The sequence below is a fragment of the Hemiscyllium ocellatum genome, chromosome 34 (genome assembly GCF_020745735.1).
Source record: "Hemiscyllium ocellatum isolate sHemOce1 chromosome 34, sHemOce1.pat.X.cur, whole genome shotgun sequence".
In the NCBI taxonomy this organism is placed as follows: Eukaryota; Metazoa; Chordata; class Chondrichthyes; order Orectolobiformes; family Hemiscylliidae; genus Hemiscyllium; species Hemiscyllium ocellatum.
Window position 1 is genome coordinate 23,905,182 of NC_083434.1, and position 26,646 is coordinate 23,931,827.

The 26,646-nt window shown below is 39.3% G+C and overlaps 1 protein-coding gene across 1 annotated transcript in view; it reads left to right on the plus strand.

Moving 5' to 3' along the window:
• The window catches only part of capn7 (calpain 7), a 50,923-nt gene that overhangs the window by 23,104 nt on the left and 1,173 nt on the right, over nucleotides 1-26,646 (plus strand). The window contains exons 9-20 of the mRNA XM_060850274.1: nucleotides 264-357; nucleotides 2,221-2,367; nucleotides 5,048-5,154; nucleotides 5,248-5,368; nucleotides 7,218-7,362; nucleotides 7,819-7,918; nucleotides 9,787-9,922; nucleotides 17,045-17,120; nucleotides 19,538-19,683; nucleotides 21,145-21,207; nucleotides 22,819-22,949; nucleotides 24,292-24,375. Of these exons, the coding sequence (XP_060706257.1) occupies nucleotides 264-357; nucleotides 2,221-2,367; nucleotides 5,048-5,154; nucleotides 5,248-5,368; nucleotides 7,218-7,362; nucleotides 7,819-7,918; nucleotides 9,787-9,922; nucleotides 17,045-17,120; nucleotides 19,538-19,683; nucleotides 21,145-21,207; nucleotides 22,819-22,949; nucleotides 24,292-24,375 (1,350 nt within the window). The remainder of the gene's footprint in view (nucleotides 1-263; nucleotides 358-2,220; nucleotides 2,368-5,047; nucleotides 5,155-5,247; nucleotides 5,369-7,217; nucleotides 7,363-7,818; nucleotides 7,919-9,786; nucleotides 9,923-17,044; nucleotides 17,121-19,537; nucleotides 19,684-21,144; nucleotides 21,208-22,818; nucleotides 22,950-24,291; nucleotides 24,376-26,646) is intronic.

Consider the following 26,646-nt stretch of genomic DNA (forward strand, 5'->3'; position numbering starts at 1 on the left):
CACTGCTGGCCACAGAAACGTCTGTCTGTGCACCTCCCACGAAGTCCCCTAACGCAGTTGATTGCTTGGAACCCGATGTACCCTTTGTTACATTATTTGCAGAAAAGAGCAGTAGATACCTAGGAAATAGTTACTCTCATGTTGGGATTGTACCTGGTGTCAAAAGATTTTACAGATAGAAAATATAGTGGAGCTGAACATGTGCTACCTTAAAATTGTGCATTCACTATTTTTTTCTTCTTTCTTTATATTTTGATTTGCAGCATTATTTATCCTCAGAATAGGAAGGGTGAGCCAGAGTATAATCCCTGTGGGAAATACATGGTAAAACTTCACATCAATGGTGTTCCCAGAAAGGTAAATCATTCTCCGCATTCTTGACTGTTAAACCAAGTCACATAAGGAATTGTTTGTCTCTCCTTTTTCTGTTGGTTTTCTTCCCTCCCTTTTTGCCTTTGGAATGTACCAGCTCTGGATTTGCTTGCACTCGTCTGATTGTTATACAAGTATCTAATCCTCCCACCCTGTCCCATGTAAAAACGCCATCCCATATTCCCAATTCCTTCGCCTTCACCGCATCTGCTCCCAGGAGTACCAATTTCAATACCGAACCACCCAGATGGCCGCCTCCTTCAAAGACCGCAATTTCCCCTCAGACGTGGTTGACGATGCTCTCCACCGCATCTCCTCCACTTCCCGTTCCTCCGCCTTTGAACTCCGTCCCTCCAATCGTCACCAGGACAGAACCCCACTGGTCGCCACCACCTACCACCCCACCAACCTCCAGATACATTGTATCATCCGCCGTCATTTCCGCCACCTCCAAACAGACCCCATCACCAAGGATATATTTCCCTCCCCACCCCTATCAGCATTCCGGAAAGACCACTTCCTCCGCGACTCCCTCGTCAGATCCACACACCCCCACAAAGGAGTTCCAAGTTTTTGATCCAGTTTGACAAATTTAAGTATTATTTCTAGTTAATAAGAACCAATTATTCTCCTTTCTATTTTTACATTTTGGGGGCGGGGGGGTACTAATTTTGTTTTCTGTGCATCCCTGTTTTTGATGACATTTCTCTTTCTCTCGTCTTTCACATTCCATCATTCACAACCCTGTAAACTTCTGTTCCATAAAGAAAAAAACAGATGCGATATTGTGCTGCAAAGTTTCCACAGAAAAGATTTTTGATTCAGCTGGACCCATGAGCAATGCATACTTTTCCATGCTGCTGTTTAAGCTCCATATTTCTTTTAATCTAATCCTATTGGCATGCTGTTCTATTTCTCGTTTCCCTCAGTATTTGTCTCACTCTCCTTTGAATGCATTTATACTTTTTTCATTTCAGTCACACAATGGGCAATAAGAACTATCACATTCTGATACTCTGTAGTCGAAGGTTTCTCCCCTTCCTTATTGGATTTTTCGGTAATGGTCTTGTATTTCTATCACTGGCTGTGAATACATCTTACCTGTGTTTACCCTATTGAATCCTTTCATAATTTTGAACGACTGTGTTAGACCACCTTGCAATTTTTTTTTCGAAAAGAAGAAAGCTCAGCCTTTTCAGTCTTGCCCGATAGCTGCATCCTCAGTTCTAGTCTTTCTTGCAGGTGATTCCTTCTGTCCAGAGTTGGTAGGATATAAATTATGTTCATGAAACCATATGGTCAATTTCTAATGTTGCAAATTTTCAATTCCCTCACTGCCCACTGTAGAATGCTGCTATACAGTTTGCGATCTCACTACTGCATTTATGGTTGAATGAATCTCTCACATCGCCATCATCTGTGTTGGTGAATGCTTTACCTAAATGCTGGAGAACTTGTGCTATTTGAACTTGATCATATCTAAATCATTGTCTCCCTGGATCAGCCAGTATATAGATATTTAAACAAACCAGGAGTTGGTCATTGTTACCAGTTGTGACATGCAATGCTAACCAGAAACTCAGAACCAGTCTACAACGATATGATGTTGTCAATCTTATAGCGTAGTATGTCACTGTGCTACACATCTTTGCAAGTAGATTTATCAACTATATCTTGTGCATCTGGATTAAGCTTCCAATGGATCTGTTTTGCTAGTCAACTATCTTTCCCACATTTATAGCCCTGCACTACCTGGTAAATATCCGTATTTGAGATGATTTGGCCTGCCATAAATCGGTACTGAAGACCAATACTGTAGCTTCTTTTTCTGATTTTGCTTCTGAACAGGTGGTCATCGATGACTATTTACCTGTGGATTACAATGGTGAGCTGCTGTGTTCATATTCCAATAACAAAAATGAACTTTGGGTCTCTTTGATTGAAAAGGCCTACATGAAAGTTATGGGGGGATATGATTTTCCAGGCTCCAATTCTGTAAGTATTAGTATTGTGATTTACATCTGTTCTAATATAACTGGCACTGCGTGAGTCAGTGGTGTCTTTGTTACTGAGGTGATGCTGCAAAATTGTTTTATTATAGATAAACTAATGCCAAATGTCTGAAACTGCATTGAGAAAAGTACATTGTTCTATGATAACTTTCTCAGTTTGTAGCTGCTGTCAGCTCACCCCATTATTTATTTTGATCATTAAATGATGTGAAGTGCTAGTAATTTGCTTTATACAAAAGTTCATTACATAGCACCTTTTAAGACTTCAAAATGTTCACCAGTGCTTCACAACCTAAAAGGGTATTTATTTAAAGCATGGACACTGCTGTACTGTAGGAAACACAACCTCCTGCATATGGTAAAAGTTAGCTGCAATTTCCACCAAAGTTATTGAACTCGGGCTTTGAATGGCTTTAGCCTATGAATAGAGTTGAGTGTGTTTAAATGTAGTATTAATTGGTAACCTCCTTCATACTTAGGCGGTAGAGCAGGTATTTTTGTTGTTGACAGTCAGTCGAAATGGAGAGTGCAAAATATCTGCAAAGAAGGACGCAGAATCTGTGTGATGTCTGTGGAAAGAGTGTGCCAGTTTGAGAGTTGTCGGGAAAGCGTGCACAAGGAGAAGAAGAAATGATGACATCAAACTGAGAGGAAGTTAGAGAGTAATAGCAGGAAGCAAGTGTAAAAGACAGAGAAAGAGAGAAGAAATAAGATAGGGGCCCATGGTGTTAGAGGCAGGTGCTGACATAGATAGATGCCTGGCTGTCTGGCAGAAAGCAGAGAGTGGGGATGAAAGGGTCTTTCTCAGGATGGCAGCCGGGACAAGTGGTGATCTGCAAAGCTCCGTGTTGGGATCACAACTTTTCACTTCATACATTCTTCATCTAGATGAAGAGACTGACGTCTTTCTGGCTAAGTTTGCAGATGATGCAAAGATGGGTAGAGGGACAGGTACCATTGAGGAGGCGGGCAGGGTGCTGCAGAAGGAATTGAACAGGTTAGGAGAATGGGCAAGAAAATGGCAGATGGAGTACAACGTGGGAAAGGGTAAGGTCATGCACTTTGGTCAGAAGAATAGAGGCATGGACTATTTTCTAAATGGGAGGAAAATTCACAAGTCTGAAGTGCAAAGAGATTTGGGAGTTCTATCCAGAATTCTCTCAAGGAAAGCTTGCAAACTGAGTCAGGAGTTGGGAAGGCCAATGCAATGATGGCACTTACTTTGGGAGGACTTGAATATAAAAGCAAGGATGTACTTCTGAGGCTCTATAAAGCTCTGGTCACACCACATTTGGAGTATTGTGTGCAGTTTTAGGCCCCGTATCTCAGGAAGGATGTACTGGCCTTGGAGCATGGTCAGAGGAGATTCATGAGAATGGTCCCAGGAATGAAAAGCTTAACGTTGGAGGAATGTTTGGGGACTCTACATCTACACTCGATGGAGGTTAGAAGGATAAGGGGAGTCTAATTAAACTTACGGAATGGCCTGGACAGAGTGGATGTTGGGAAGATGTTTCCATTGGTAGGAGAGACCAGGACCTGTGGACACAGTCTTAGAATAAAGGAGATAAAGAGAAACCTCTTCAGCCCAGTGAAGATGATGAATTCACCATGGCAGAAAATCAGCAAATCTTAATGTAATGGCACACAAAGCTGCCACACCCCTAATAACTTTCACACTACCTCAGTTACCAAGGCAAAATTGTTGTTGGAATTCATGGCTACAAAAGGTAGTGGAGGCCAGGGTAAAGAGTGTATTTAAGACTGAGATAGGTTCTTGATTGTCAAGGGAATCGAAAATTATGGGGAGAAAGTGAGAGAATGGGGTTGAGAGACTTATCAGCCATGATTGAATGGCAGAGCAGTCTCGATGGGCTGAATGACCTAATTTCTCTCCTGTGTCTTATGGTCAAAATTAATAACAACAACAACAACAAATAATTAGACAGTGGGAATTGAACTGATACACATTAATAGAAGAGAGAGAAATAGTTTGTTTTATCCAGGACTGAGGGTATATTCTTAAATCAGTGACAGTAATAACATGACAGGAGATGAAGTAATAGTAATTTTAACTTTTCTCTGTAACCTATCTGTTAATTTTAAAAAGCTTTAACTTGTTAAATAATAATCAAATCATCTAGTCGTTATCTATTGCTATTGTTAGACCGTGACTAACCCTGCTTATTATTTTGTTTACAATTGAAGAATGACAATTTACTTTGCGCTGCCTGTTCAATCTCAATCTCAAATAACCAGCTTTCTCTAATTTGCTCAAAGAATGCTTTGAAGCGACCTTGGCTGCGCAATCCCGAATTCTTGAATCTAAAAGCAACTTGTTCCAGTGATGGCAGTTGTTTGAAGCAGAACCTCATGTTGTGTTCTAATAAGTCACACAGGGGCCTTCACTGTGTCCCATGGCTTTAGGTCAAGTACTTGAGCCTCTCTATTTTTAAATTAGTTTTGATGTTCTCAAACATTATAATATTTCATTTCATGTTTGGGAGTAATGCAGCTTAAGAGATCAGATAAAAGCATAATTGTTTATGAAATCATTTGACTTGATCGATAGCATCAGGTTTGAAATCCTTGGTGTGTTTGACTGTCTCACCTGTGGCCTTAACCTTAATCTGTAAAATTGTGCATTTTGCTCAATGCTGCAGAACATCGATCTTCATGCTTTGACTGGCTGGATACCAGAGCGAATTGCAATGCATTCAGACAATCAGAAGTTTGATTATGATGGCACTTTCAGAATGCTATATCAAAGGTAATCTAAGATCACTGTTGAAGCACCACAAAAGTTTTTGAAGAGTTTCGGTCAGCAAGTTGAGGCCTTTTTTTCTGTGTCCAAATCCAACAGATTTCATAACGGGGATGTTTTGATTACGACAGCAACTGGCATTATGAGTGAGGAAGAGGGAGAGCGATGGGGTCTGGTACCGACACACGCTTATGCTGTTCTTGATATTCGGGAGTACAAGGTAACAAAATATTTCCATGTAAGACATGGGACAGACAATTTCCAGTTATGATCAGATTGCTATTGATGGACCTGCAGCAGACCTGGTAAATGATTTAATATGTTGTCAGTGTCACTACTGAACTTAATGAAGAGTTTAAAATGAGTTGTTAATCTCGTCTAACTCGACACACATTGGGGTGGCAGGATTGAATCCATTCATGCCCTAGGAGTTTCTGTTATTTTTCACCCTTGTTGTTTTAGAGGACACTGAACATATTGCTGAATTTATATGTAAATTAGTTGTCCAAGATTAAATCTCTGTGGCAGTTTCATACTTGTGCTAACTACAGCATCAATTATTTTCATTGAAAGTCACAAATTATTTTGATGGTTTCTAGTATTGAATTACTAAGGAAACGATATGGCCGCACTTGGGTATATCCAGTCTGATAACGCGATATGTAAAATCAACAGTAAAAATTGTTTAATTCTCTTATTGGTTAATAATTGCTTCATAAGGAGATATTTTTAAATATTACACAGCATTAAAGATATTAGGTTATTAGTTTAGTGGTGAAGTAAAGCTTTGTCATTTAGTGTTCACTAGATAGGCAGAGATAGGGAAGATATGTAATATGATTGACCAAAGAAAATGTGATGTTGGGTTTTTGCTGCTTTAGTAGTCTGGTAGAAGAGATGGATGCCTTCAGGTCTTTCTCGTTCAATTGCTGTAACCGAATGCACATGTGGGTTGGCTTCAATCTTACATTGTTTTAACAATTAATGTAAAATCTGATCTTTACACTTTTATGTTTCTTCACCACTTAACATCTGGTATTTAAGAACATTTCCTCATAAATTATTTTCACTTTTAATGTCCAAGGTTGATTTTATAATGTAAACTTGCCATGTAGCATGACACTTTTTCCTTTCTCCCTCACCCCTTTAAGGATCTGCAGTACCAACACTGGCAAGTTTAGGAAGGCGTGGTGTTCCCACCTAGCTGTGCTCATAGCAATTTATAATATTTAATATTATATATATATATAAAAAATAAAAGAACAATTTGAATATATATATAGTGCCTGTTATAGGCTCAACTCATCCAACAGCACTGTACAGCCAATGAAATGCCTTGTTATAGCTGCTTCCATTATTTCGAAAATGTAGCAACCAGTTGTGCACTCTGCAAGGCTCTGGCCGGTAGCAATGTGATAATTACTAGTTTATTTTCTTTGCTGATGAAGGGGCAGTATTCACCATGAGAACTTTTACATTCACCTGAGAGAACAGAAGGGGTCATGATTTACCATCTGAAAGAAAGCAGTACCCCCTCAATGCTGCACTGGACTGTAATCCATGATTCTTATGCTCAACCTTCGAGGATTGAATTATGCCTGCATGATCTGTCAATTCTCCTCTTTCTTCTTACACTGTTTAGTCTGAAGATTATACTCAATCTTGATTCCTGTTGTGCAAAGTCATAGGGAAACCATGTGGCTATTTTCAGTAGTTTCTATTAAGTTTGCATTTCCAGAAATAAACTTTGAAAAATACTCATGGGAAGTAAGAAATATTGTAAACATTGGATGTCATACTTGATTCTCTTTTGTACTGTGAAAATGTATTATCTACAGTTCAAAAAAAAATTCTTGCTCTGATCTCAAGTTGAGATCTGTTGCCAAAGGCTAAGTTTCTGAATACTGAAAGCACTTCTCAAAAATAAACTTAAGTTTCTTCTTTGCATTGTTTCTCCTGTAGCCATTTCAAACTTTGTTATGCACGTTCATTAGGAAAGTGTAATATATTAAGTGCTGTTCAGAATTTGTGTATTGCTTAAGTGATTACATTGCTTTGCTTTATTCTAGGGTTCTAAATTTCTTCAGCTCAAAAATCCCTGGAGTCATTTACGATGGAAAGGCCGATACAGTGATAAAGATGAGAAAAACTGGACCCCAGCTCTCAAGAAGTATTTGAACTTTGATCCTAAAACAGCACAGAAATTTGACAATGGTATTTCAGTCTCTTGTGATATTGGGAATATGGCACTTTTGAATTAACAGTTTACTCTTTGTTCTAGTGCAAACACAACAGCTTGATTTATTCACTGTTTATGGAGCTCTCCTTATGTCTTAAGTAGTGCAGATTTTCTTTTGAAGCATTTGAGCATTAAGGGCTTCCTAAATGGAAGCTAAAGAGGAAAATCATGGCAGGACTGCATGTCCCTTAAGGAGCTTGTCCAGTGTTCTGCCCGTATACATCGGTGGATAGAAATCTTAAACAGATTTATCTGATTCTTCTTGCCTTCCTTTCTTTCCTTTTGAAACCCAGTACTTCAGATAATTTACCATATCTAACAATATCAAGTCCAAGGACTTCAAGCATTACAATAATGCATTCAGTTATTTTATTCAATATGTCAAATTGAAAGTGGCAGTGGCATTCTTTGTGAATTCTTAAACATTGCAGGAATTTTTTGGATCAACTGGGAGGACCTTTGCCGACATTATGATGTTATTTATCTGAGCTGGAATCCTGCGCTTTTCAAAGAGTCGACCTATATTCACAGGTTGGTCAACAAGAGTGCCATGCAAAGTTTAATGTTTTTTGTTTCTGAGGGTAGTAATCTTCTGTGCCTGAAGTTATGTATTGAGAGGGGGTGCAGTGTGAAATTAAGATTGCCATCAAAAATCTCACGCTGTGGTTTACAGCAGATCTAGGAATTCTCTCAGCTACCTGGTTAAATTTCAGGACAACTCCACCAAATCCAGTGGCAATTACTCCTCACTTACTGTTAGTGGAATGTTGCGGTATAATGCAAGGTTTTGGTTACTTTTACCCACAAAACAATTGGCTATGCCTAAAAAGTAGTTTTGAAGTGTTTTGAATCTTTCGAGATTTGATCTGAGAATCTGGGTGTCTCTGGCAAGGCCAGCAAATTTGTTCCAACATCTAATTGTGCTGAAAAAGTGGAGAGCCATCTCGAATTGTTATAGAACATGGTGGCTGTTCTGTGGAATAATTTGATTGTTTTGCTAGACTAGTTCAGGCTCTAAAGCAGTCACAATGGACTTGAAATGTTAACTTTATTTCCTTCTCCGCAGATGCTGGCTGACCTGCTGAGTTTCTCCAGCATTCTGCATTTTTATTTTCAGCTCTCCAGCGTCTGCATGTCCATTGCCTTTATCCATTGTCATGACTGCTGTATTCAAGCAATGTCATTTCCCTATAACAACCTAGAGGAGTCTCCATCTAAACGATTCATTTCCCTAGTTTTACAGTAAAGTATTTTACTGAGGTATTCTTCATGAGAATCTGGCAAATGAGTTCCTCCTAGGCATTCAGAAACACGTTTTCTAACAAAATTAGTTAATACTTGGTGATATTATATTACAGATTCATCAATCATGTTTTGTTACTAGCATGGACCAGTTAGATGTAAAGCTTTTTATTTCTACTTTTAACTTTTTATTTTTTTAAAAAATGACCATTTTTTAAAATTGTGCACCTGATACACATTACCTCTTCCTCCCAGCTGACCGGGGTCACCCCTTCACATCACTTCCCCAGATTTCTGTGGCCTTTCTAGTGTACTTCTGGCCCTCTTAGCTAACATACTGGTCCAGCTTCTTATCAACTGCTTCATTTTGCTTGCCTCATTTTTCTGTCCTCATCCAGTTGTTCCTGTGCCTTGCGTGCACCCTGCATTGCAATGAACAAAGTCACGATAAGATCAACAATTATTTATGTAATAACAACCCATGAGTAACTTCCATTTCACCATTGTCTACCATTTATCACTGGCAAGTCTGGTTTAAAATGGTTACTTTTTTTCTTTTGTTCACCTTCTATTACAACAATTTTGCCTGAGGCAGTGTGAAAGTTATTAGGGGTGTGCCACTTTTGTGTGCCATTGCATTAAGATTTGCTGATTTTCTGCCATGGTGAATTCTTATCTTCACTGGGCTAGTAATGTGAGACAGAAGTTTTTTTTATTGATTTGTGGGATATGCACATCACTGATGAAGTCAGCCCTTATTGCCCCCTCCTGACTGGCCTTGAGAAGGAATGGTGAGGCACTACCTTGATGTGCTGCAGTTAATGTGGGGAAGCTATAGGAGTTGCTGTCAAAAAAAAGCTTTGCTGTATTACTGAGTGTATCTTGTGTATGATACAAACTGCAGCTTTGCTGCGATCATAGTGTGAACGTTATAGTTCTTAAATGAAGAACGAGACTTAAATCATTAAAACTTGTGTATGATTAGGTTTGCAAACTGTTTGCAGCCCTGATTGAGAATAATCTCCAGCTAAAGAAATACATCGTAAAGAAAAGAACTGGAAGTTAAGCAAATCTACTTGACTGCATGATCTATGGAAGTTTTTGAACTCTGTTAGAATTTGTTTACATTATGAGAAAGGCTCTTTCCTTCTCCCCAGTACTTGGGATGCAAAGCAAGGGCCAGTGAAAGACGCATACAGCCTGGCAAACAACCCGCAGTACAAATTGGAGGTGCAGTGTCCACAAGGTGGTGCTGCAGTTTGGGTCCTACTGACCAGACACATTACTGATAAGGTGAGTAGATGGAAGAAGATGTTGAGGCATTTGATTAGATGGCCTAATTTAATTAAAGTTCTCTTATGTATGGCACTTTCTTAATTCAGTTGCTAATTGGAATATCTGAAAGACATTCCTGTCTAGTCTGACTGAAAGTTCTTTATACATTGTATATGTCTCTTTACTGTCACATGGATATTATTTGCAAAGTTTGATTTTAAAATCTCAGAATGGTTCAAGCATGGATAAAGGCTATTCAGCCCATCAAGTCTGTGCTGGTGAAACAATGCATTTAATGTGATGGAAAGTTCAGTGTTTTAAGCTTTTGTTCTTTCCATCGCTACATACAGCTTCTATTATTTTTCTTAGTTTTCCTGTGACTACTGAAGCATTTCAGTGCCCTTTAACATTCTCAATTGCCTTTTGTGAGCTCAGTGTAGAGGTTAGTTGTCACTTAATGGGGTTCCTGAGCTGGCAGGCTGCTTTCTTATTCATTTTAATTTACTTTGTCTTTAAACTGTTCCCTTATGGAAGTTAAATGTTTTGATTCGTTTGTGTATTAAAAGGTTACAAGAAGGCCACTGTAACTTTGGTAAGCTTTGGTAATACATGGACCGTGAGTATCACCAGCTAGTCCAGCATTTATTGTCCACTCTTAATTGCCTTGAAGGTGACAGTGGTGAGCTACCTTAGTTGACATGCTGCAGTCTACATGGTTTAGGTACTCCCACTGTGCTGTTAGGTAGGGAGTTTTCAGATTCTGACCCAGCAGTGACAAAGGAAGGATATATTTCCAAAGTGGATGGCATTACCCTTGGATAGGGACTGGTAGGTGGTGATGCTCTCATGTGCCTACTGCCATATCCTTCTGGGTAGGAAAAAATTGCACATTTGGGAAGGCGCTGTTCAAGAAACCTTGGCAAATTGCAGCACAGCTTATTAATGATGTGCACTGCATCTCATAGATGGTATACGTGCAGTTCTGGAAATGGGAATCGCTAGCAACCCCCTCCCCCAGGGGAGGCAGGGGTATAGTCATAATATCACTGGACTAATAAGCCAGAATCCCAGGTCAACGCTGTGGGAACTTGGTTTTCAAATCCCATTGTGGTGAAATTTAAATTCAATGAAGCGCAAGCCTAATTGATTGTCATAAAAACCCATCTGGTTCATTAAGTCCTTTAGGGAAGGAAATCTGTTCCCTGGTTTGGCCTACAGGCTACAGACCCACAGCAGTGTAGTTTACATTTAATTGTCCTCAATTATGGTCAATAAGTGCAGGTTCGGCCAGCAATGTACACATCCTGTGAATGGAAAAGAAAAGCTGCATGTTGATGTTGGAATATTCTGAGATGATGCTGTTATGTGTCAAAGGAAGTGCTTAGATTTTTTTGTCTGGAACTTTCTGTGACACAATAATTGCATACCACTTTTCAGCCCAAACCTGAAGATTATTCAGGTCTTACTGAATGTAGGCTTGAACTGCTTTATCCAAGAAAATTGCAGATCAATCTGAATGTTGTACAATTAACAATGGGCATCTCCAGTTCTGACCCACTTACTGAAGAATCGTCCCTGTTTAAAACGGAACAGAATCCCTTCAGTGTAGAAATAGGCAGTTTTGGCCCAGCAAGTCCACACTGAACCACTGAACCCACCTAGACCCATTCCCCCACCGTATTACAGTTCTACAGTTCCCCTGATTAGTGCACCTAACCTGCACATCCCTCAAAACTATGTGCAATTTAGCATGACCAATTCACCTAACCTTTTGAAGCAGGTGAAAATGGTTAGGTCTATGATACTGCCTTGAGGAAATCCTGCAGTGACCTGGGGCTAAGATGATTGAGCCTTCAGCAATTACAGCTAAATTCCTTTGTCCTGTATATGTCTATAACCATAGGAGAGATTTCATCCTGACTTCCCATTGATTTCTTTTGATGCCATATTCCATCAAGTGCTGCCTTACTGCTAAGGGCAATGATACACAACTCCATTTGAATTTCTACTGTGTCCATGTTTACTCAGTGGATCTTTTGAGGTCTGAAATGAGGTCTTTGTGGAACCTAGCAGAGTATTGCTGGGCAGGCTATTGCTGAGCAAGCTTTTTCTTTTTAAACAAAAACCTATTTTTTTAATCTAGCTGTTCAGAGATGTTATTACACACCTCCGCAGTCGGTGGGACTTGAACCCGGACCTTCTGATCCAGGAGTAGGGATATTACAACCACACCATCACTTAGTTGATGATTAAGTTTAGCCTATGGGACAGTAATTAACAGAACTGGATTTGATCTGCTAAGGACAACAAAACTCAGCCATTTTTCACTTTGCCCAGTAGATGGCAGTATTGTAGCTCTGTTGGAACAACCTGGTGAAGATCGTAGCTAATTCTGAGGCTTAAGATGTCACTGTGGCTGGGGTTGCAGGGCCTGATAACCTTTGCTATATAGCTTGCACAAAACATTTCACAATATAATGAGGAATTAATTGAATTAACTAGAGATTAGTTTTTGTGAAGACAGGGACGTTAAGGAGGCTGAGACAGATCATTGACTTCTGGTTTAAGGTTGTAGCAAATGCTTCAGTCTTGTATTTTGCACAGATGTGCTGGACATCCCCATTGTTGAGGATGGGATGTTTATGTAGCCTCTTGCGCCAGTATTATCCAGTATTCATGACTGGATGTGGCAAAACTGCAAAGCTTTGATCTGATCATTTAGTTTTAGGGTTATAATTGTGTGTAGCATGCTTCTTTCAGCATTTATCATGCTATAAACAAACCTCTGTTGTAGCTTCACTGAGTTGATGTCTCTTTATTTTTTGGCTATGCTTTACTGCTGTTTTTCTATGTTCTTCATTCAACCAGGATTGATCTCCTGTTTGGAGAGTTCTGTTAGAGCTGGGCTATAAGGTTGCAGGTTGTGATGGAATATGATGCTGCTGTGCTGATGACCCTCCATGTCCCATGTGTAACCAGTTTTGTCTGTTGCTTCTGTTCTGAATCCATCCCATCTACTCCAGCACTACTACTGTCCAAGGCAGTCATTTCAGCAGAGATGGGGGCCATTAATTCATGAACTCCTGTTACCTCTTTTTAATGCCATCCACTTAATCTGTTTATCTGGCCCTGCAAGTTTAGGTTCCATAAGTGCCCATTCAGTTTACTTTTGAACTCAGTCATTATCCCTCCTACCTCTACTATTATTGGCAGTGAATTGCAAACAAACTAAGAACAGAAGTAGACCATTTGACATCTTGGGTCTGCTCTGCCACTCAAAAAAAAATTACCTTCAAGCTCCACACTGAGTCATTGTTGCTCACTGTGTTAAACATTCTTCCTCATTTACTCCACCCCCTCCTCCAGCATTACCTCAAAACTTTAAATTTGTGTTCCCTTGTCCTTGTTTCATCAGCTCATGAGAGAAACTTCTGTTCACTAACTTATCTAAACTTGTCATAATCATGTACACTCAACCTAACGTCCCCTCATGTTGCAAGGCAAACAGCACCAGCTTCTCCAACATTAACCTTGCAGTTAAAATCCCTTATCCCTGAAGCCCCTCTGGTAAATCACCTCAGCATCCTCTCAGAAAACACTTGCAAACTTCCCAAGATATTTTCGGAGAGGAGATAGTTATGTTGAATTCTCTAGCATGCAAAATGTTTAGTCTCTATTGACCATTCATCTGATGTTAAGGAATTTTGCTTTTGTGTTCAAAAGTTTGAGTGTCGTAAATAACACTGACATTTCCCCAATTATTATCAAGGGTACCTTTTTGAAATGTGGTTTTTCCCAAGAGTGGACTGAGGCAGCAAAGCTGTTTTACAGGCATGGCTTTAAGTGCTGTGCAGGAGAAATGATCCTTTTGTGAAAGATAGCAGAATCCTATGGCAGCTTGTGTTCCAGACATTTGGTACAAAACATTAGGAGCTGTGCATTAATTTTCCTTTATGGTAAGCTCTGAGATATTGTGGCAGGAGACCTTCTGGAGCCATTGGAAGAACTGAAGAGGCCAAAATCAGTCCATACCACACTTACACATCGAATAACAAGCTTAACAGCAGCACATGGCAGGGGAGGTGGTGGTATAGTGTAACGTCACTGGTCTAGCAAGCCAGAACCCCAAGCCAGTGTTCCAGGGACGTGGGTTTGAATTCTTTCTGTGGTAGGTGGTGAAACTTGAATTCAATAAAAAGTAAAAACATGGTCTGCTGACAACACGTAGCCACTATCAATTGTTGTAAAAATAGCCATCTATTTCACGAATCTGCTAATTCATTCTAGCCTACTTGTGACTCCAATTACATAGCAATGTGGTTGACTCTCTATTGCTTTCTTGGCGATTAGGGATGGGCAATAAGTGCTGTCTTAGCCAACACATTTCCATAAATGAATAACACAAATAAGTAAAATTGAATAAATTTGGTAGCTGTAATCTTGTGTAAAATGTGAAAAATAAGAATTATAAATTTGACTGCAGATGCAACTCCTTAACAGTACATTCTGTAATAAGTATTGAAGAAATGAGTTACTCTTTCTTTTTTTCGTTTCCATTGAAAACTTTGTCCCACAGATGGAGGTCAGAAGAGGAAGTGGTTAAGGAAAGCAATAATAGAGAATTCAGTTGTAAAGGGAAGAGACAGGCATTTCAGCCACAAGCTTGACTCCAGAATGGTACATTGACCATCCCCCTGCCTGCTGTGGCAATATGAAGGTAGTGGGTGGCTGCAGTATAAGCTAAGGAAGGAGGGTGAACTCCCATGGGACTTGCAGACCCAAAGATTTGTTCTCTCTCTCTCTCTCTCTCTCTCTGTCTTTCGCTTTCTCTCTTTCTTTACCCCCTCACTCCCGCCCTCGTTCCCTCCCTCGTGTTTTTCTTTCTCTCTCTCTTTTTTTTCTCTCTTTCTTTCTCTCTTCCCCCCCCTCGCTTTTTCTCTCCCCCCCCTCGCTTTTTCTCTCTCCCCCCTCTCTCTCCCCCCCTCTCTCTCCCCCCCTCTCTCCCCCCCTCTCTCTCCCCCCTCTCTCTCCCCCCCTCTCCCCTCTCTCTCTCTCTCTCTCTCCCCTCTCTCTCTCTCTCTCTTTCTTTCTGTCTGTCTGTCCATCTGTTCATATCTCTTTCTGATTCACAAGAAGATTGAGTAAGGAAAGAAAGCCTATCAATGTACATTTGGCAAGAAAATTGAGGATAACTCAAAGATGGTTTATTAATACATAAAGCAAGGGTAATTAAGGAAGTAGAACAGATTGGAGAATCAAATGGTAGAATGATTATGCAGAAGCTGAGAATGTTTTTCTGAAAGTTTAAGATATGATACTCACTGCTTGAAAGGGTGGTGAAAACAGAAATCCTCTTTCTATTGATTTTGGTGATGCAATGAGGTGAGTTAATCTCCATGGCCACAGATAGTTTCCTGGATGTTGGGATAAACTGGTTAGCCAGCGCGTCAGATTGAGCCAAATAGGTGCTTTTTTTCGCTGTAACTTTGATCTTTGTATGATCTTTCTTTTTTTCCCTGATTCTACATTTTCTATAAATATAAACATGTTGAGGAAATGGAGACGGTACAGGAAAGGTGCCTCAGGCTACGAGAACAGACTGGAGAAATCGGTTCTCTTTTCAACTTAACAGAAGGTTGCAGAGATATCTCTTACAGAGATATTCAAAGTTTAGATAGATATATCTCTTAGAGTCATTGAGCTGTACAGCGTGGAAACAGACGCTTTGGTCCAACTCGTCCATGCCGACCTAATATCCTAAATTAATCTAGTCCCATTTGCCAGCATTTGGCCTATATCCCTTTAAACCCTTTCTATTCAAATATCCATCCAGGTGTCTTCTAAATATTGCAGTTGTACCAGCCGCCACCACTTTCTCTGGCAGCTCACTCCATACACGCACCACCCTCTGTGTGAAAAAGTGGCCTCTTTGGTCCCTTTTAAAGCTTTCCCCTCTCGCCTTAAACCTATGACCTCTAGTTTTGGATTCCCTTAAAGTGGGAAAAAGTCTTTGGTTGTTCATCTTATCTATGCCCCTCACGACTTTATAAACCTCTGAAAGGTCACCCCTCAGCCTCCAATGCTCTGGAGTCTATTGAGCCTCACCTTATAGCTCAAACCCTTCAAGCCTGGCAATATCCTTGTAAATCTTTTCTGCACCTTTTCAAGTTTCACAATATCCTATTGCAGGAAGACAGTATTCACAATTTTAAAAAATAATCGATGAGCTTATTGAAGAATTGTTTCCACTGCGCAGTAACGTGAAGGAATAGATTTCAGACAATTCGAACAAATAACAGAGGAGTTTTTAGTCCCAGTGGTGCAGGGATGTATTATTGTAATTGTGCAGGGCATTGGTGAGATGACACCTGGAGTATTGTGTGTATATTAGGACTCATTATCTGAGGAAAAATGTTCTGGCTGTGAAGGGAATGCAATAAGGTTTCCAGACTGATGCCTGAAGGGAGACTGGATCATTTAGGACTATATTCACTGCAGGTGCCTGAAGGGAGACTGGATCATTTAGGACTATATTCACTGCAGTTCAGAAGAACGAAGGGGATCTCATAGGTTCCGATAAAATTCTAACAAGACTAGACCGGATAAACACAGGATGTTCCTGATGATTTGGGGGGGGTCAGAATCAGAAATCTCAGTCTCGGCATACACGGTAGGCCATTTTAGTGCTGAGATGAGGGAACATTTCTTCACCCAGAGAGTGGTGAGCCTGATCAATTCTCTGCCACAACACTGTTAGGCCAAAATATAGAATGTTTTTGAGGACAACTTAGGTTTAATCTTAGGGCTAAAGCAATCAACGGGTATGGGGCAAAAGTACTAAGTTTAATGATCAATCACGATCATATTGAGTGCTGGGGCAGGATTGATTCAAATTGTATTTGGGATCATGAAATGCTTTATAAGGAATGATGGAGGCAGAATTGATTAGAGCTTTTAAAAGTCAAGTGAACTTGTATTGAATTTCTTTAGAAGTGCAGAAAAGGGTAGGGACGTGGGACTAAGTTGATTGCTCTTAGAAAAAGGCCCATGTACCACTTCTTAATGTTGTGACATTTACAAGAATTGTGTGTGATTTATTCATGTTCAAACCTAACTGTTAAATTTATATTCTCATTCCAGGATGACTTTGCCCACAACAGAGAATTCATAACGTTGGTAGTTTACCAGACCGGAGGAAAAAAGGTTTATTATCCAAGTAAGTCAGATATTTATGAAAATGTCAGAATTAGTAAGACTTCAGAGAAGCTCTGGGAAGATTTAAAGTGGAACAATTGCATCAAACTCAAGAATCCTGGTTGTTTAGAACCCATGTTATTGCGTGTTCGAGGTCATCAATCCTGACAAAGAGTAATGTAGCAAGTCCAAGAATCGGGAACACAAAAGTAGTTGAAAGCCAAAGCAAAAGAAAAATTAAGGTCCATCAAAGCAAACTGTCTAAATGATTTGTGCAGAAGTAAGTGGAGCAGTGCAGCTCATGTTGAACAAGGAAAACTGAGAATGATGGATGATAAAGCATGAAGGTTTGTTTTAACTTTCACTTGGAATGTAGAATGTAAGACATGAACACAAAATGAAAAACCCTTAAGCAAATTTGAGGTTAGACTGGCATTTCCATTCCATGGATACGTGAATTAGAACTTTTAAATAACTTCAATGATTGTGGTTCAACTAATGCATTTTTTAACTGCCATTTTGATTAGCAATTTGATTGAGATCTGGGAAGAGAAATGGAGGGCTGTAGAGACTGGATAGTTAAGTATATTCAAGGCTGGAATGGACAGTTTTAATCTGTAACGGAATGAAGGATTATGGGGAAGAAGCAGGAAGGTGTCACTGATGATTATAAGATCAGCTGTGATGTCATTGAATGATAGAGCAGATACAATGGACTGAATGGCCTGCTTCTCCTTCTATGTCTTGTAGACTTTAAGTTGCATCATTTTTGTGGATACATTTCACATGCAAATCTAGGTTCCACAAACAGCAAAATAATCATATTCTAAATTTCTCCTGTAACAACCTGCATTTATGTAATTTCTTCAGAGATTTTCCAATGTTAAAGGTATTTCATAGGAGCATTACTAAATAATGTTTGACAGAAGCCTAAGATGATGATAGGACAGATGATTAAAATCTCGATCAAAGAAGTAGACTTTAAAGACTGTGTAAAGGAGGATAAAAAAGCAAATTGCCGTGAGGAGGAAATTCTGAAACGTGACGCTTATTCAGCTGAAAGCATGACTGCTATTAGCAGAGCAACGGGAATCCATGATACACAGAGACTAGAATTGCAGGAAAGCATATTGATCTAAACGTAAAACTGGAGGAAGTTGCAGAGATAAAGGGGATTATAAACAGGAATGAGAATTTTGAAATGGCAGCACTGTGGTTCAGGAGCCAGTGTATTTCAACAAATAGAGGTTATGGGTAAATGGAACTCGTGCAGCAAAGTTTTGGATGAGGTCAAGTCTGTAGAGGATATAAGGTAGGTAACTGGTCAGGAGAGCACTGGAATACCCAAGTCTACTGATGATACCAAAACCAGGTTGGAGACAGAAGCTGCTGTGGCCGTAGAAACAATCATTTTTGGAGAGGATATGCAGATTGCTCTGAAACAGCAGCCGATCATCTGTCTGAGATAATAAGCAGGAAGAGAAATGAAATTAATGACTAGGAAATGGAGGGTGGGAAACGACCCAAAAATCTCCACTGCATTATGTCACTTTACCATGTTATCTAACAAGTAATTCAGATATCATAAAATGCTCATAGTTACTGTTTCCAGAGTGCTGCCTGCACCTTGTTTTACTTCTGGTTAATTTAGAATTTGGTAAAATTGGTAGATTTTAACCCACATAAGACATTTCTTTACTGCACGTGGTCAGGTCATGCATACAAATCTGTAACTCAACAATGCTTTTGGACGGGTTAACGTCAGAAGATTTTTCACTAAATCAATTTTGGTGCAGAGCAGCTTAATTTATAATGTTTGCAGTCAATTTCTTTTCTCAACATTGTGCTGTTGATGTTAAAAATCAAAGTAAAGCTGCCCTCATAGAGCCAGAAAAAACAATGAATGATTAATAGTGGCTCAGAACTACCTGAGAGCAATGCCAGAATTCCAAAATTAACAGGGCAAGTGCATGTTTGGACAAAAATGCCAGTGTGTGAGAAATTCTGTCTATAAATTAGTCATCGAAATAAATTTGTATTACAATGCTTTAAGGTTCTGAGCGTACAAATAGACTGCGAAAGTCTGTCTCCTTATTTTCACCTACTCTGCTGGTTGCACATCAGCTTTGTTGTTTTTCATTCTATCTCCCAAAATCTTTTTCAAGGTGACAATGCCAAAGATGCATATTTCTGTTAATGGTGTCTTAATTTTAGAGGCAGATTGTCATTTATTGCAAGCTTGGAATGTGTACCGTATGACTGTTGCTTTCTCAATACTGGTTTTAAAATGAAGGTTGGGACAATGTTGTAACTAATTTAAAATTAAACTATATTTGCAGCCAGATATCAGATAATCTCAGATTGATTCTTGGATTGCATGCGCTGAATTTTTACTTCAGTTTGAGAAAATTATTTTTTAAGTGTCACATTTAATTGCAGGTGATCCTCCACCTTTCATTGATGGAATTCGAATAAACAGTCCTCATTATCTAACAAAGATCAAGTTGACAACACCAGGGACAAACACATTTACTTTAGTGGTGTCTCAATATGAGAAGCAGAACACCATCCATTACACGCTGAGGGTATGTAAATATTGCACACATTTGCTTTCTCATTCCTGTTACAAACTGAATGTTAAAACTATTATTTCAGTTCAATTTGATACCCTGTCCAGATTGGTTCCCACCTTGGTCAATATACTTCAAAGCAATTTGTTTTGTGAAGTTTGTTTTCCAGAGTCCCTGAAAGATACAACATATTAAATAACGCAATTTATTCCTACCTGGCTGGCAAGTTTGTATTTTAACCCCAACCATTTAACTGGCCCATTAATGGTCCCTCATGAGCAAGTTGAGTCAGCAGCAGAGGAATATGAATGGAAGCCAATGGACGGTATATGGTCAGGAAATGATGAGAGAAATACCTATGATTGGAAAGAGCAGGCAGTATTCTAGAAACCAAGAAAAGAATACTTGCATATGTTTAGTACCATTCACTATCTCAAGCCATCCCGAAGGATTTTGCAACCCACTGAGTACTGAGGTGTAATCACTGTTGGTAAAGTAACAGTCGCTGCATCTAAATAGCAAACACCATGTGATGATAACCAGATAATCTGTTTGAGTGAATTTGGTTGAGAGAATATTTCCCAAGATGAAAGAGAAGGCTGTTCCGCTTTTCCTCAATGCGGAGAACTGCTACATCCACCTGTGTCTCAGTGTCATGCCCTACCCCCTGAACCAGGAGTCCTGGATTCAAGTCCCACCTGCAAAAGAGGTGTGTCATCGTAACCATCTCTGAACAGCTGTTGTAGCACAGTGACAATGTTCCTGCCTCTGAGCCGCAGTTCCACGTTCAGTTCCCACCTGTGCGAAGGTGTGTCATCACTTGTCCAAACACATTGATTAAAATAACTTGTGTTTTAACCTTAAAGGACCTGCATATTTAATACTGTCAGACAGGGCATTGGTTAAATGTCTCATCTGAAAGGCAGCAGCTCATACTGTGTAACTCTCCTCCAATGAAGTGTCTGCCTGGAAGTGCTGAATCCACAACCATTTGAATGAGTAGAAACTGCTATCAACCCCGTTGTAAGTGTCAGTGTCAGGGTACAGCAGTTGTAGTTTGGAACAACAGCCAGTCGACAATTTCTGTTTTACAGGTGTAATGAAAGGGAAACCAAGAGTGAATGGGTTGTTTGAGGAATAGATTGGATTGGCCATTCCTACTTATTGTTAGGACTCTGCTATCACAAGTGTTAGACGGCTCGACCGTACAAAGGGATCAGTGCTTTTCAGAGAGTAGGAGAAGCAAACTGGGAAATGAAAGGGTTTTCTTTTAAAATATGACTAACAGTGGAAAAATGCTGTTAACTGGTTTCCTCCTAAATTATGATTCACATGTCATATATGTAGTATTATCTCATTTAACTGGGTGGTAACTTTGTTTTCCTCAATGCTGATCTATGAATAAAACTTGCTGAATTTTACATGAAAGATAGAAAATATGTTGATGTATCATAGTTTTTTTTTCTCTTTTAACAGGTATACTCCATGTGCAAGTATTCATTTTCAAAGATCCCATTTCCATATACACATTACAAGAGGGTGTGTGTTTCTGGCAATCAAACGTCAAAGTAAAAAATGAATGTAGATCTATACTGGCTTCTGCAATTATCAGTACAGCTTACATTTTTTGAAATACTATTGAAGTTCCTAGTGGTGTAAGGGAGGTGTCAAAAAAAGTTGATCTGCAATAGATTTATAGTCCACGAAAGGAGAGCTACAACATGGCAATAAGAGCTGTCAGTCTTAGTCTTTAATCTGATCTACCTCTCACTCCATTTCTTGTGCTCACAAAGATCCTATTAGTTCAAGGGAAATCTGAGAGTTTCAATTAGTTCCTTAGACTGAGACTGTTTTCCCATCAGCTGCCTTATTCCATTAGATGACCATTCCTTCAGAGTTGATGAATAACCTCCATTCAGAGAAGCCAGTCAGAATAGTTCTTGATTCTTAGAAGCGAGGGCAGTGTTTTCCCTAACTGAAAAGAACATTTCTATAAAGATACTTGGATTCCACATCATAGAATCTTGCAGCATAGAAAGAGGCCAGTCTGCCCACTGGACCTGTGCAGCTTTGAGGGAATTTTCCAACTCTTCCTAACTCCACCTTAGAATATTAGCAGTTCAGTAACATCTAAGAAAGGAAGACAAATTGATATTTCTGGTGTGATACTTTCTTCAAACATAGCTACACTCATTAAGCCTGTGTAAAAGGTGTGAGTAAGCCATCTTGCTCCCTACAGCATATTGAGCCTTAATGTGCTATGGCGAAGTTTGCTAGCCTGGTTGCATTTTTTTTTTAACTATTGCAGTGGAAAGTACCCATTGCACTTGGAAATAATAATACAGGGGAATTCATTGTACAGTCTAGTTGCCACCAAATTTCATGAAGTAAATATTTTCTTCAAACTTTTTTCTTCAAATCGATTCTGTATATCCCAAGAATCTTTTAAAGCACAACAAACATATCAGGAATTCGATTCTTTTTAACTAGCAAAAGTCATCTTTAATCTATCAAGTATCACTTCAGTCACAGAAAATTAAATATCGTGTCTAGTTATTAAGAGATTGGTTTCATTCTGTTGCAGTATGTGTTTTGGAAGTCTAATACAGATGTTTAAAATTGTGAAATTTTGCGAGAACCTAAATAGATAGCAGGTTCTTCTGGTAGAACAAAAGGTCATAGATGTAATTTGTAGAACAAAGTGCAGCATAAATTTCTTGAAAAATTAAGGCTCTTTAACTTCAAGCACAACTCCTCTGTTAGCGTTCATAGATTGTACAGGTGGATGATGTGAAGGAAAGTGGGTAAATATAAGAAAAGGATGGGTGAGTACAATTAGGACATATGAGAAGAGACAAGTTACTTAATTCTTGATGCAAGGTTCTGTGCATTTCCAAATTATTTTATTCTGCTTGTAGAAATGGTTGACTGCTGCTAAAAATAATTCCAGGTGATGTTTCTGTCTGTATACCTACTACTGCAGTTTCAAAATGCAAGTTCTTGAACCAGCAGAACAACCAGGAGTGAAGGGCTTTTTGAATTTGTTATTGTTTTTAATAATGTGTCAGCAAGAGTTTGCAAATACTTTGTTGAAATGCCACTTCTGAAAGTTTCAGCATTAATGTTTTTCCATGTGCATGCTTGTGCCAGGTAAATGGTCAGTGGAAAGGTCCGAGTGCAGGAGGATGTGGAAATTACAGAGATAGTTACAAGAAGAATCCAGTGTACCAAATCGGTGTGGAAAAAGTTGGGCCATTGCTGATTGAACTACGTGGGCCAAGGTCAGTAAAGAATAAAAATAATCTTGGCTTAAAATTGTGTTTAGTTTCTTTGTTTATGTTTGATTACAGTAGGAGCTGCTCCATTTTGATAAAATAATAAAAAATTAAAGCAATTACTTTTATTTTAAAAGTTGCAAATAATAAACATTGTAATATATACAATATTGAAATTACAGCCCAGAAGGTGGCTGTTATAGAATGGATCTATGCGAGTGTTTATGCTCCACCTAACCCTTTTCCCATTCTAGTTTATGTAATTCAGTTCCTTTCTCCCTCGTGTTTATCAAGCTTTATCTTAAATGTGACTATATTACTGATCTTAACCACCACATTTCACATTCTGGCCAAACTTTGCACTCAAATGTTTCTCCAGGATGCTTTACTGAATTTATTGATGACTTTCATTTATTGGCAAGAGAGAAAGTCACTGACTATCATTTATTTGTGATGCTTTGTTTTAGATTCTATCTACAAGTGAAATCATCATCTGTGTACCTTATCAAACCCCTTTTTGTCATTAGAAGGTTCACTATTAAGTTGTTATAAACTTTCTCTTTTCCAGAGAAAAGATTCTCATTCTGTTCAGTCTTTGTAATAATCTGTTACGCAAATGTAAATTTGGAGAGTATCTCAGTATCCCTGCTGCTTTTCAAAAAACAACTTCCTACAATGAAGCATTTTCTCATGCTCTTATTTCAAAATATATCCTTGTTGCACTTATTAAACCTTGCTACTTCAGAACATGGAAGGATTGTTTCCTTCAGACAGTTGTCCTTCTGCTGTCATTTAAGTCTGTCAAAATGACAGTGCCTCTATTTTCAAGATGTAAGGAGCATTTTAAAAGAGGATACAAGGGGTTTAAGGAAAGGATTACAGAGCTTGGGTGTGAAATAACTAAAGACACATTCCTGATGAAGTGCTTTTACCCAAAGCGTAGATGTTTCCTGCTTCTCGGATGCTGCCTGACCTGGTGTGCTTTTCCAGCACCATTCTCTCGTAATTAAAGACACATAGTGGGATTTTAAAAAAGCAATAGATACACAAAAAGTCAAGACTGGGGGAAACAGAGTTCTTGGAGAATTTTGTAGGAGCTCGGAAATTTACAGTGATAGTAAGGAATGAAGCAATGGGTATTTAGAACAGAAGGATGAAGCTTGTATAATTTAAGGTGTTGCTGACCAGGTGTCGATGTAATTCAGTGAGCACAGGGGTGTTGGGTGAGTAGAATTTGGTGTGAGCTAGGTACACATTCTAATCATGCATTGCCATACCAACCAAAGGAAATTAGAAATGATTATGACTTGAATGTTTTGTCATTTACCCACTTTCCATCTCTTCACAGGCAGTACAGTGTTGGATTTGAAATGGTGACTGTCTCAACGGTGGGAGACACTGAATTCCAAAGAAAACCTAGTGGGGATTACAGGTACTGCTGTTCACTTGTGTGGTTCCCTGTCGATGGAATTTGTCTTAGTAGAATAGTAAAATGTTTAGTATCTGCTCTTACTTTAGATGTTGCTAGTTCCTGAAATATTTGGGAATAAAATGAGGTTAAGAGGTTAGTTCTGAAGTCTCAAAAGGTTAACTCTGTTTTTCCTCACAAATGCTGTCAAACCTGAGTTTCTCCAGCAATTTCTGTTTTTGTTTTTTTAATTCTCGGGGCAGCTGCTTTCGGTTGTCCCACCTTGCCTGTTACCGACACCCATCCATCCTTACAAAGAAGTACAGGCTCCATTATGCTCACGTGTTCAGCTATGTATCCTCTGCTTCAGCCCCAGTTTTCCTCCAGGCTCCCTATTTGCTCCTCCAGCACCAGCCTGTGCAACAGTAGCATGTAATCAGTCTCTGAAATTATAATCTCCAACCACTTTGTACTCCTTGTAGATTTTCCCTCTTTTTACTGTGCTGTCTCCAACTTCGTGCTCACTTTAGTCTAATCTGAGGCATGATTTCACTCCTCCTGTTTCGCAGTCGTGTATAAAGTATCTGCTTTCAGTCATTTTAACTGTTAAGCTGGTTTGTGATGTGTGGGGAACATGTTCACTTATATTTGTTTTGCCACATATTTGTTGGTATTTTCTAATCATCCTGTTAAGTGATGGTTTTGCACACCTCTGGAGCGAGTGAAGCTTGAACCAGAGCCTCCTGGCCCAGAGGCAAAGACATTGCTAATGCAACTCAAAGAGCCCTTTCCACCTATTTGTATTTTGTTATTGTACAAGGATCAAGAGTCAGCCACTCATCCCTCCAAGCCTACTCTGCTGTTCAATAACCTCAAACTCTACATTCCCACGTATCCCAACTAATCTTTTAGGCTCTCGATTACCACGAGGATATCAACAATGCCATATAAATACTTAAGGATTCTGCATCCACAACCTTTTAAGGAATTCCCAAAACACTGAATCCTCAGAAAATATGTTTCCTTATCTCTCACTCAAATGGGAGACCCCTTGTTTTTAAACTATACTCTTTAGTTCTCGATTCTCCCACAAAAAGGTGTCCTTTTGACAACTACCTGGTCAAGGTCCCTGAGGATCTTATGTTTTAATTAAGCCAACTCTGCCTCTGAAAACTCCACAGGATAGAGATGTGGAGACTTGCCTCTTAAGGCAACCCACTACAGATGCTGGAGATCAGAGTTGAGAGTGTGACGCTTGAAAAGCACAGCAGGTCAGGCAGCATCCGAGGAGCAGGAGAATTGGCGTTTTGGGCATAAGCCCCTCACCAAGAGTATTCATCATTCCTGATGAAGGGCTTATGCCCAAAACGTTGATTCTCCTGCTCCTTGAATGCCGACTGACCTGCTGTGCTTTTCCAGCACTACACTCTTGACTAATTCCAGATATTTGTCCAGTAAGCCTTCCTTGATCTGCTTCCAACACATTACTCCTGTAAGTATGGTGATTAATACTATACACAGTATTCTAGATGTCTTCTCACCATTGTCCTGTCATATTGCAGCATAGTCACCATGTATTTTCAATTTCCCTCTCAAAACAATTGTTAGCTTTCATGATTCCTGCTGTACCTGTATACTAACTTCGTGATTCACACACTACGACACCCAGATCCCTCTGCATCACAGCTCTGTAACTTCTCACTGTTTAGATAATGTGCACTTTCATTCCTTCTGCCAAAATAGTTTCTCCCATTGTACTTCATTTACCAGTCCTTTGCCCACTCATTTAACCTACATAGGTATTTTTGTAGGCTCCCGATGTCATCTTCATAACTTTCCTACCTTTTTTGTTGTGGAGTGTCAGCTTAGTTGGATAATTTGCTACAAGGTTGTGGCTTCACCTCCACTCCAGAGAGTTGAGCCCATTCTCCACTGTTGCACTTCCTGCTGCAAAGTTGAGGGAGTGGCTTCAGTGTCAGTCAGGCTGTCCTGGGCTGCTTTCTCAGGTGGTCTTAAAACATCCAATTGCACTATTTTAAGAGCATAGTTCTTCTTGGTATGCTTGACAATCTTTATCAACATTCCACAGAAGTGTTAACTGATTAGTGTCTCATTTCATGTAGCAAAGATTCACGTGTAGAACTGGTAGCTGCCATGGTTTCTGCATTACAATAGTAGTACAATATGATTTAATTATCTGTAAAGTGCATTGGAATGCTGTGGAAAGGTGCTATATAAATCCATGTCTCTTTTATTTCTTGGAGTGATAATCAGTTTTCAGTCCTTCAGTTTCTC